This window comes from Heptranchias perlo, chromosome 2, assembly GCF_035084215.1.
Source record: "Heptranchias perlo isolate sHepPer1 chromosome 2, sHepPer1.hap1, whole genome shotgun sequence".
Taxonomy (NCBI): domain Eukaryota; kingdom Metazoa; phylum Chordata; class Chondrichthyes; order Hexanchiformes; family Hexanchidae; genus Heptranchias; species Heptranchias perlo.
Window position 1 is genome coordinate 169,162,496 of NC_090326.1, and position 12,408 is coordinate 169,174,903.

At 49.1% G+C, this 12,408-nt stretch overlaps 1 protein-coding gene across 2 annotated transcripts in view; it reads right to left on the bottom strand.

Moving 5' to 3' along the window:
* The window catches only part of LOC137299985 (ranBP-type and C3HC4-type zinc finger-containing protein 1-like), an 85,707-nt gene that overhangs the window by 18,577 nt on the left and 54,722 nt on the right, over window positions 1-12,408 (bottom strand). For both annotated transcript variants that reach the window (XM_067969045.1, XM_067969040.1), the window contains exon 9: window positions 4,752-4,912. In XM_067969045.1, the coding sequence (XP_067825146.1) occupies window positions 4,752-4,912 (161 nt within the window). The remainder of the gene's footprint in view (window positions 1-4,751; window positions 4,913-12,408) is intronic.

Here is a 12,408-nt window from a genome sequence, read left to right on the forward strand (position 1 = left end):
CGAGCCAATGTCACTACAGCTCGTTATCTGGTTATTGCTGATTGTGGGATCTTGCTGTGCGCAAATTGGCTGCCAGGTTCCCGACGTTACAACACTGATTGCACTTCAAAAAGTGCTTCATTGGCTGGAAAGCACGATGGGACGTCCCGTTGTAAAAGGCGCGATATAAATATCCAGAATCCTCGCTGGAGTACGGTCCCACAGGTGCTGGGAGCTCGCTGGTGTCTTAACCAAGTGACCATTCTTCACGTGAGCCCAGACGGTGAGTCAACTGGCTATTTGACCATCAGTTTGAGCTTCACAGACGAGCCCGAACCGATCACCACCTGCCCCGACATACATGCTGGGAAGGGATCAGGAGAAGGGGTTTCTGCCCCCTAACCCAGGGGTTCAAGATGCAAATCGGAGCCCCCACCCCTCCGAATTGCAACCACAGTTGAGAACAGATAACTTAGTACAGAATGGGGTTTGAACCCCAGACCTGTCGTATAGCCCAGGACCACTCCGGGCGGTGCCTTTACCCGGTGTAGCCCAGTACCACTCCGGGCGGTGCCTTTACCCGGTATAGCCCAGTACCACTCCAGGCGGTGCCTTTACCCGGTATAGCCCAGTACCACTCCGGGCGGTGCCTTTACCCGGTGTAGCCCAGTACCACTCCGGGCGGTGCCTTTACCCGGTATAGCCCAGTACCACTCCAGGCGGTGCCTTTACCCGGTATAGCCCAGTACCACTCCAGGCGGTGCCTTTACCCGGTATAGCCCAGTACCACTCCAGGCGGTGCCTTTACCCGGTGTAGCCCAGTACCACTCCAGGCGGTGCCTTTACCCGGTGTAGCCCAGTACCACTCCAGGCGGTGCCTTTACCCGGTGTAGCCCAGTACCACTCCAGGCGGTGCCTTTACCCGGTGTAGCCCAGTACCACTCCGGGCGGTGCCTTTACCCGGTATAGCCCAGTACCACTCCAGGCGGTGCCTTTACCCGGTGTAGCCCAGTACCACTCCGGGCGGTGCCTTTACCTGGTGTAGCCCAGTACCACTCCGGGCGGTGCCTTTACCCGGTGTAGCCCAGTACCACTCCGGGCGGTGCCTTTACCCGGTGTAGCCCAGTACCACTCCGGGCGGTGCCTTTACCACCGCGGTGTAGCCCAGTACCACTCCGGGCGGTGCCTTTACCCGGTATAGCCCAGTACCACTCCAGGCGGTGCCTTTACCCGGTGTAGCCCAGTACCACTCCGGGCGGTGCCTTTACCCGGTGTAGCCCAGTACCACTCCGGGCGGTGCCTTTACCCGGTGTAGCCCAGTACCACTCCGGGCGGTGCCTTTACCCGGTATAGCCCAGTACCACTCCGGGCGGTGCCTTTACCCGGTATAGCCCAGTACCACTCCGGGTGGTGCCTTTACCCGGTATAGCCCAGTACCACTCCGGGCGGTGCCTTTACCCGGTGTAGCCCAGTACCACTCCGGGCGGTGCCTTTACCCGGTATAGCCCAGTACCACTCCGGGCGGTGCCTTTACCCGGTGTAGCCCAGTACCACTCCGGGCGGTGCCTTTACCCGGTATAGCCCAGTACCACTCCGGGCGGTGCCTTTACCCGGTATAGCCCAGTACCACTCCGGGCGGTGCCTTTACCCGGTATAGCCCAGTACCACTCCGGGCGGTGCCTTTACCCGGTATAGCCCAGTACCACTCCGGGCGGTGCCTTTACCCGGTGTAGCCCAGTACCACTCCGGGCGGTGCCTTTACCCGGTATAGCCCAGTACCACTCCGGGCGGTGCCTTTACCCGGTATAGCCCAGTACCACTCCGGGCGGTGCCTTTACCCGGTATAGCCCAGTACCACTCCGGGCGGTGCCTTTACCCGGTATAGCCCAGTACCACTCCGGGCGGTGCCTTTACCCGGTATAGCCCAGTACCACTCCGGGCGGTGCCTTTACCCGGTGTAGCCCAGTACCACTCCGGGCAGTGCCTTTACCCGGTGTAGCCCAGTACCACTCCGGGCGGTGCCTTTACCTGGTGTAGCCCAGTACCACTCCGGGCGGTGCCTTTACCCGGTGTAGCCCAGTACCACTCCGGGCGGTGCCTTTACCCGGTATAGCCCAGTACCACTCCGGGCGGTGCCTTTACCCGGTGTAGCCCAGTACCACTCCGGGCGGTGCCTTTACCCGGTATAGCCCAGTACCACTCCAGGCGGTGCCTTTACCCGGTGTAGCCCAGTACCACTCCGGGCGGTGCCTTTACCCGGTATAGCCCAGTACCACTCCGGGCGGTGCCTTTACCCGGTATAGCCCAGTACCACTCCGGGCGGTGCCTTTACCCGGTATAGCCCAGTACCACTCCGGGCGGTGCCTTTACCCGGTATAGCCCAGTACCACTCCGGGCGGTGCCTTTACCCGGTATAGCCCAGTACCACTCCGGGCGGTGCCTTTACCCGGTATAGCTCAGTACCACTCCGGGCGGTGCCTTTACCCGGTATAGCTCAGTACCACTCCGGGCGGTGCCTTTACCCGGTATAGCCCAGTACCACTCCGGGCGGTGCCTTTACCCGGTATAGCCCAGTACCACTCCGGGCGGTGCCTTTACCCGGTATAGCCCAGTACCACTCCGGGCGGTGCCTTTACCCGGTATAGCCCAGTACCACTCCGGGCGGTGCCTTTACCCGGTGTAGCCCAGTACCACTCCGGGCGGTGCCTTTACCCGGTGTAGCCCAGTACCACTCCGGGCGGTGCCTTTACCCGGTGTAGCCCAGTACCACTCCGGGCGGTGCCTTTACCCGGTGTAGCCCAGTACCACTCCGGGCGGTGCCTTTACCCGGTATAGCCCAGTACCACTCCGGGCGGTGCCTTTACCCGGTGTAGCTCAGTACCACTCCGGGCGGTGCCTTTACCCGGTATAGCCCAGTACCACTCCGGGCGGTGCCTTTACCCGGTGTAGCTCAGTACCACAACGGGCGGTGCCTTTACCCGGTGTAGCCCAGTACCACTCCGGGCGGTGCCTTTACCCGGTGTAGCCCAGTACCACTCCAGGCGGTGCCTTTACCCGGTGTAGCCCAGTACCACTCCAGGCGGTGCCTTTACCTGGCACGGTGGTGTCATAGAATCATCGAAAATTTACGGCACAAAAGGAGGCCATTCGGCCCATCGTGTCTGTGCCGGCTGAGAAATGAGCCACCCAGCCTAATCCCACTTTCCCGCACTTGGTCCGTAGCCCTGCAGGTCACGGCTCTTCAGGTGCACATCCAGGTACTTTTTAAATGAGTTGAGGGTTTCTGCCTCTCCCACCCTCTCAGGCAGTGAGTTCCAGACCCCCACCACCCTCTGGGGGAAAACATTTCTCCTCAGCTCCCCTCTAATCCTTCAACCAATCACTTTAAATCTATGCCCCCTGGTTATTGACCTCCCTGCTAAGGGAAATAGGTCCTTCCTATCCACTCTATCTAGGCCCCTCATAATTTTGTGCATCTCAATTAAATCTCCCCTCAGCCTCCTCTGTTCCAAAGAAAACAACCCCAGCCTATCCAATCTTTCCTCATAGCTAAAATTCTCCAGTCCTGGCAACATCCTCGTAAATCTCCTCTGCACCCTCTCTAGTGCAATCACATCTTTCCTGTATTGTGGTGACCAGAACTGTACACAGTACTCAAGCTGTGGCCTAACTAGTGTTTTAAACAGTTCCAGCATCACCTCCCTGCTCTTATATTCTATGCCTCGACTAATAAAGGAAAGTATTCCATTTGCCTTCTTAACCACCTTATCTCCCTGTCCTGCTACCTTCAGGGATCTGTGGACATGCACTCCAAGGTCCCTCACTTCCTCTACACCTCTCAGTATCCTCCCATTTATTGTTTATTCCTTTGCCTTGTTTGCTCTCCCCAAATGCATTACCTCACACTTCTCTGGATTGAATTCCATTTGCCACTTTTCTGCCCATCTGACCAGTCCATTGATATCTTCCTGCAGTCTACAGCTTTCCTCCTCACCGTCAACCACACGGCCTATCTTTGTGTCATCCGCAAATTTCTTAATCATGCCCCCTACATTTAAGTCCAAATCGTTAATATATACCACTAAAAGCAAGGGACCTCGTACCGAGCCCTGCGGCACCCCACTGGAAACAGCCTTCCAGTCACAAAAACACCCGTCGACCATTACCCTTTGCTTCCTGCCACTGAGCCAATTTTGGATCCAATTTGCTCCACTCACTTGGTTCCCATGGGCCTTTACTTTTTTGACCAATGTGTGCAGTGTAGTGATTACATTACTGGACTAGTAATCCAGTAGAACGTGAGTTCAAATCCCATCCTGGGCAGTTTGAGAATTTGAATTCAGTTTAAACAATCTGGAAGTAAAAAGCCGGTGTCAGTAAAAGTGACCGTGAAGCTGTCGGATTGTCGTAAAAACCCAACTGGTTCACTGATGTCCTTTTGGAGAAGGAAACCTGCCGTCCTTACCCGGTCTGGGCCTATAGGTGACTCCAGTCCCACATCAACTGCCCTCTGAATCGGCCGAGCAAGCCTCTCAGATGTATCAAAACGCTACCAACGGTTCATGAAGGCGGCTCACCACCGCCTTCTCAGGGCAACTTGGGGGCGGGCAATAAAAACCGGCCTCGCCAGCAACGCCCACACCCCGAGAGTGAATTTTTAAATATTCATTGGTGGAGGAGCAGAACATTGTTATCAGAGTGAATTCTACTGGATATCATCAGAGATCAAAAGAAAAAAAAAAAACCCAGGGATTATTTGCATTGCCTCTCACTTGCAGAAGGAGTGCAGACAGTCTCGGAGCACCACCCCGTCCTCTGGCTTCACATCGGACAGGCAGATCCGACACTCGATGGCCTCTCGGTTGGGCACCAGCTCCCGATCGTCCAGCTGGAGGAGGTGCTGGTAATTCTGGAGACGCTCGTTCTCCAGCTCCTGAAACAAACAAACAAAACAGAGGGTCACTGTCAGCGACCTGACCGAGATCACCAATTCATCACACTGGCTGCAGCTCCCATCTCCGCAGCCAATCTCAGCTCTTCTCCCAACGAGGTAGGGATGGAGGGAGGGAGGATGGATGAGGTGGGGGGGGGGGGGGGGGGGGGAGTTTTTTTTTATTCGTTCATGGGATGTGGGCGTCGCTGGCGAGGCCGGCATTTATTGCCCATCTCTAATTGCCCTTGAGAAGGTGGTGGTGAGCCGCCTTCTTGAACCGCTGCAGTCCGTGTGGTGAAGGTTCTCCCACAGTGCTGTTAGGAAGGGAGTTCCAGGATTTTGACCCAGCGACGATGAAGGAATGGCGATATATTTCCAAGTCGGGATGGTGTGTGACTTGGAGGGGAACGTGCAGGTGGTGTTGTTCCCATGCGCCTGCTGCCCTTGTCCTTCTAGGTGGTAGAGGTCGCGGGTTTGGGAGGTGCTGCAGTGCATCCTGTGGACGGTACACACTGCAGCCACAGTGCGCCGGTGGTGAAGGGAGTGAATGTTTAGGGTGGTGGATGGGGTGCCAATCAAGCGGGCTGCTTTATCTTGGATGGTGTCTAATGGTGGAGTAGAGACAGTAAGGGAGGAGGAATAGAGGTGGGCCTTCTCCTTCTCCAATGTGTGAAAGGTGCAAAAAAAAAGATTTACTAGGAAGACACCAGAACTGAGAGGTTCTACCTATCAGGAAAGGCTGAACAGGCTGGGGCTCTTTTCTCTAGAAAAGAGAAGGCTGAGGGGTGACCTGATAGAGGCCTTTAAAATAATAAAGGGTTTAATAGAATAGCCGTAGAGAAGATGTTTCCACTTGCAGGGGAGACCAGAACTAGGGGCCTTTAATAAAAGATAGTCACTAATAAATCCAATCGGGAATTCAGGAGAAACTTCTTTACCCAGAGAGTGGTGAGAATGTGGAACTCGCTCCCACAAGGAGTAGTTGAGGTGAATAGTGTCGATAGATTTAAGGGGAAGCTCGATAAACACATGAGGGAGAAAGGAATAGAAGGATATGGTGATCGGGTGAGATGAAGTAGGGAGGGAGGAGGCTCATATGGAGCATAAATACCAGCATGGACCAGTGGGGCCGAATGGCCTGTTTCTGTGCTGTTAATTTTATGTAATTCTATATGTGTAGTGTTTTTTTTATATACAATGGAGCGACTTGCTGGGCCACTTCAGAGTCAACCACGTTGGTGTGGGACTGGAGTCACATATAGGCCCGGACTGGGTAAGGACGGCAGGTTTCCTTCCCTAAAGGGACATTAGTGAACCAGTTGGGTTTTTAAGGCTATCCGACAGCTTCATGGCCACTTTTACTGAGACCGGCTTTTTATTTCCAGATTGTTTAGAAACTGAATTCAAATTATCAAACTGCCCACAGTGAGATTTGAGCTCAGGTCCTCTGGGTTACTTGTCCAGGCCTCTGGGTTACTCGTCCAGTAACATAACAACTACACCATTGCACCCCAATTTGCAGTGAAATTAAGGAAAGACTAAAAGCCTGATGCTATATTCCCAGGACCCTGAGGGAGGAAATATTCACAGCCCAAGTAATGATATTTCAGGGTCTATTGAGAGAGGATGTGTGCCAGAGGACTGGACAGTGGCCAATGTAGGACCCATTTTTAAACAGGGAGACAGTGCAAAACCGGGTAATTATAGGCCAGTTAGCTTAACATCTAACCAGTAAAATTTTAAGAGTCTTGAATTAAGAATTAAATTACCACATATCTAGATTAACAGGAAGTAGTAGTAAACACAGATTTCAAGAGGGGCAATCATGCTTGACAATCCCTATAGAATACTGAGAGAAGGCAACAGGCCTGGCAGATGGGGGAAATGCAGTGGAAGGAGTGTACATGGACTATAGGAAAACCTTTGACTGGGTACCACATGGGAGATAAGTAGAGAAGATTAAGGGTTATGGAATTAGGAGGAGGAAAGAAAACTGGATTATAAATTCGTTAAAAGGGAGAAAAAGTGTGGAAAGTTTTTCAGAGTGGTTGGAAGTGGGTGCCCTAAAGGATCAGTTCTGGGCCACTGTGTACATCAATGATTTGGATAAAGGGCTAGAGGGAGTGGTATCAAAATTTGCAGATGATACTAAAATAGGTTAGCTAATTTTTCTAAAAAGACCAAGGGAGGCTACAAAGGGAATTGATAAGATGGGAGAATGGGCTAAAAAGGGGCAGATGGAATTCAGTGTCATTAAGTATGAGATGAAGTAAAAATGAAAGCAAGGTTTATACTGTGAATGGAGATAGGCTCAGCGATGGGGGAGAGCAGGGGGATTTGGGGGAAACAGGTCCAATGCATATTGAAGGCAGCACCTCAGGTTGATGAGGCCGTAAAAAAAAGCTAATGGAACTCTAAGTTTTTTCACGAGGTATAGAATATAGAATCATAAAATGGTTGTTACAGCACAGAAGGAGGCCATTCGGCCCATCAAGCCTGTGCTGGCTCTTTGTAAGAGCAATCCAGTTAGTCCCATTCCCCTCTCTTTCCCCGCAGCCCTGCAAATTTTTTCCCTTCAAGTATTTATCCAATTCCTTTTTAAAAGCCATGATTGAATCTGCTTCCACCACCCTTTCAGGCAGTGCATTCCAGATCATAACCACTCGCTGCGTAAAAAAGTTTTTCCTCATGTCACCTTTGGTTCTTCTGCCAATCACCTTAAATCTGTGTCCTCTGGTTCTCGACCCTTCCGCCAATGGGAACAGTTTCTCTTTATTTACTTTATTCGCAATTTGCAATCGCAAAGGTAGATGAATTGACGGCACAAATAGCAGTAAAGGGATATGATCTAATTGCCATTACGGAGACGTGGCTGCAGGGTGACCAAGGCTGGGAACTGAATAGTCAAGGATATTCGACATTTAGGAAGGACAGGCAAAAAGGAAAAGGAGGTGGGGTAGGGCTGTTAATAAAGGATGAGATCAGTACAATAGTGAGAAAGGATCTGGGCTCAGAAGATCAAGATGTCGAATCAATTTGGGTGGAGGTAAGAAATAGCAAGGGAAAGAAATCACCGGTGGGAGTAGTATATAGGCCCCCTAACAGTAGCTACACTGTAGGGCAAAATATTAATCAGGAAATAAGGGGGGGCTTGTAAAAAAGGTAATGCAATTTCAACTTTCACATAACGTGGAGATGCCGGTGATGGACTGGGGTGGACAAATGTAAGGAATCTTACAACACCAGGTTATAGTCCAACAGTTTTATTTGAAAATCACAAGCTTTCAGAGCTTTCGTCCTTCGTCAGGTGTGTGAAGGTTTCCATCAAAGCACCGCATATATAGTCACAGAACAATGCCTGGTGATTACAGATAATCTTTCCAACTGCCTGTTATCATACCTCTGCATGGATGGCGTTCAGACAGGGGAGCATTACACCTAAGACTACTGAATACGCAAGCGGTCAGATTACAAAGACAGAGAGAGAGAGAGAGAGACAAAGAATGGCCAGTTGTATTAAAAACAGATAACTTATTTTTCCAACCCTGGTGGGGTTACGTGTAGCGTGACATGAACCCAAGATGCCGGTTGAGGCCGTCCTCATGGGTGCGGAACTTGGCTATCAATTTCTGCTCGACGATTTTGCGTTGTCGTGTGTCTCGAAGGCCGTCTTGGAGAACGCTTACCTGAAGATCAGAGGCTGAGTGTCCTCGACTGCTGAAGTGTTCCCCGACTGGGAGGGAACCCTCCTGTCTGGCGATTCGCACCTGACGAAGGACGAAAGCTCCGAAAGCTTGTGATTTTCAAATAAAACTGTTGGACTATAACCTGGTGTTGTAAGATTCCTTACAACTTTCACATAGATTGCACAAATCAAATTGGCAAAAATAGCCCTGGGGAGGAGTTCATAGAGTGTATTAGGGACTGTTTCTTAGACCAATACGTCGGGGAACCAACCAGGGAACAGGCCATTTTGGATCTGGTAATGGGTAACGAAACAGGATTAATTAATGATCTCAAAGTAAAGGATCCCTTGGGAAGCAGTGATCATAAAAAGATAGAATTTCACATCCAGTTTGAGAGCGAGGATCTTGGGTCTGAAACTACTGTATTAAACTTAAATAAGGGCAATTATAAAGGAATGAGGGCGGAATTGGCTAAAGTGGACTGGGTAAACAGATTAGATGGTATGACGGTGGATAAGCAGTGGCAAACATTTAAAAAGATATTTTATGACTTGCAACAAAAATATATCCCTGTGAGGAGGAAAGACTCCACAAAAAGGGTGAACCAACCATGGCTAACTAAGGAAGTCAAGGATGGTATCAGGTTAAAAGAAAAAGCATACAACATGGCAAAGATTACTGGTAAGCCCGAAGATTGGGAGAACTTTAAAAACCAGCAAAGGATGACTAAAAGAATAATAAAGAGGGAGAAAATAAGTTATGAGAGTAAATTAGCAAGAGATATAAAAACTGACAGTAAGAGCTTCTACAAGTATATAAAAAGGAAGAGGGTAGCTAAAGTAAACATTGGTCCCTTGGAGGATGAGACTGGGGAAATAACAATGGAAAACAAGGAAATGGCAGAGGAATTGAACAGATATTTTTGTATCTGTCTTCACAGTAGAAGACACTTAATAAAATACCAATAATAGTAGAAAATCAAGGGGCAAAGGGGAGGGAGGAACTAAAAACAATCACTATCACTAGAGAAAAAGTACTAGGTAAACTAATGGGTCTAAAGGCTGACAAGTCCCCTGGACCTGATGGCTTGCATCCGAGGGTTTTAAAGGAAGTGGCTACAGAGATAGTGAATGCATTGGTTGTAATCTTCCCGAACTCACTAGATTCTGGAAAGGTCCCAGCGGATTGGAAAACCGCAAACGTAACATCCCTATTCAAGAAGGGAGTGAGACAGAAAGCAGGTAACTATAGACCAGTTAGCCTAACATCTGTCATTGGGAAAACGCTAGAATCCATTATTATGGAAGTAGTAGCAGGACATTTGGAGACTCATAATACAATCAAGGAGAGTCAACATGGTTTTATGAAGGGGAAATCATGTCTGACAAATTTATTAGAGTTCTTTGAGGAAGTAACGGGCAGGGTGGATAAAGGGGAACCAATGGATGCAGTACATTTGGATTTCCAAATGACATTTGATAAGGTGCCACATAAAAGACTACTGCACAAGATAAGAGCTCATGGTGTTGGGGGTAATTTACTGGCATGGATAGAGGATTGGCTAACTAACAGAAAACAAAGAGTCGGGATAAAAGGGTCATTTTCAAAATGGCAATCTGTAACTAGTGGGGTACCGCAGGGCTCAGTACTGGGGCCTCAACTATTTACAATATATATCAATGACTTGGATGAAGGAACAGAGTGTCTTGTGGCCAAATTTGCTGATGATACAAAGATAGGTGGAAAAGCAAGTTGCGATGAGGACACAAAGTGTCTGCAAAGGGATATTGACAGGTTAAGCGAATGGGCAAAAATTTGGCAGATGGAATATAATGTGGGAAAATGTGAAGTCATCCACTTTGGGAGGAAAAATAAAAAAGCAAAATATTATTTGAATGGAGAAATATTACAAAATGTGCGGTAGAGGGATCTGGGTGTCCTCGTACATGAAACACAAAAAGTCAACATACAGGTGCAGCAGGTAATCCGGAAGGCAAACGGAATATTGGCCTTTATTTCTAGGGGGATGGAGTATAAAAGCAGGGAAGTCATGCTACAACTGTACAGGATGCTGGTGAGACCACACCTGGAGTACTGCGTACAGTTCTGGTGCCCTTATTTAATGGAGGATATACTTGCACTGGGAGGCAGTTCAGAGAAGGTTCACTAGGTTGATTCCGGGTATTGAAGGGTTGTCTTATGAGGAAAGATTGAACAGGATGGGTCTATACTCATTGGAGTTTAGAAGAACGAGAGGAGATCTTATTGAAACAGATAAGATTCTGAGGGGACTCGATAGGGTGGATGCTGAGAGGATGTTACCCCTCATGGGGGAATCTAAAACTAGGGGGCATAGTCTCAGAATAAGGGGTCACCCATTTAAGACGGAAATGAGGAGGAATTTCTTCTCCCAGAGGGTCGTGAATCTTTGGAATTCTTTACCCCAAAAAGCTGTGGAGGCTGAGTCATTGAGTACATTCAAGGCTGAGTTAGACAAATTTTTGATCAGCGAGGGAGTCAAAGGATATGGGGAAAGGGCGGGAAAGTGGAGTTGAGGTGAAAATCAGATCAGCCAAGATCTCATTAAATGGCGGAGCAGGCTCGAGGGGCCGAATGGCCTACTCCTGCTCCTATCTCTTATGGTTGAAACTACGAAGGTATGAGGTGCAAGTTGGCTGTGGTTGATTGGGGAACTATATTAAAAGGTATGATGGTAGACAGGCAATGGCCAGCATTTAAAGAATTAATACACAATTTGCAACAAATATATATTCCTTTAAGGCACAAAAACCCAACAGGAAAAGTGGTCCAACCGCGGCTAACAAGAGAAATTAAAGATAGTATTAAATAAAAGGAAGAGGCAGATAAAGTTGCCAGAAAAAGCAGCAAGCCTGAGGATTGGGAGCATTTTAGAATTCAGCAAAGGAAGACCAAGAAATTGATAAAGAAAGGGAAAATAGAATATGAGAGTAAACTAGCGAGAAACATAAAAATGGACTGTAAAAGCTTCTATAGGTATGTAAAAAGGAAAAGACTGGCAAAGGCAAATGTGGGTCCCTTACAGAGACGGGAGAATTTACAATGGGGAATAAGGAAATGGCAGAGAAATAAAACAAATACATTGTGTCTGCCTTCACAGAAGAAGACACAAAAACCCTCCTGGAAATACTAGAGAACCAAGGGTCCGGTGAGAATGAGGAAGTGAAAGAAATTAGTATTAGTAAAAAAAATAGTACTAGAGAAATTAATGGGACTGAAAGTCGATAAATCCCAAGGACCTGATGATCTGCATCCCAGGGTTTTGAAAGAGGTGGCTATAGAGACTGCACAAGGACTGCAGCGGTTCAAGAAGGCAGCTCACCACCACATGATGCTGGAGCTGCACTCATCCAGGCAAATGGAGAGAATTCCATCACACTCCTGACTTGTGCCCTGTGGATGATGGAAAGGCTTTGGGGAGTCAGGAGGTGAGTCACTCGCCGCAGAATACCCAGCCTCTGACCTGCTCTTGTATTTATGTGGCTGGTCCAGTTAAGTTTCTGGTCAATGGTGACCCCCAGGATGTTGATGGTGGGGGATTCGGCGATGGTAATGCCGTTGAATGTCAAGGGGAGGTGGTTAGACTCTCTCTTGTTGGAGATGGTCATTGCCTGGCACTTGTCTGGCGCGAATGTTACTTGCCACTTATCAGCCCAAGCCTGGATGTTGTCCAGCTCTTGCAGTACTCTGTACTATTTCTTACTCTAGTGCTATCTGTCTCTCCCAATCCTTTGTGCATCTTGTTTCTCCTTTCTAATGCTACTTCCTGGT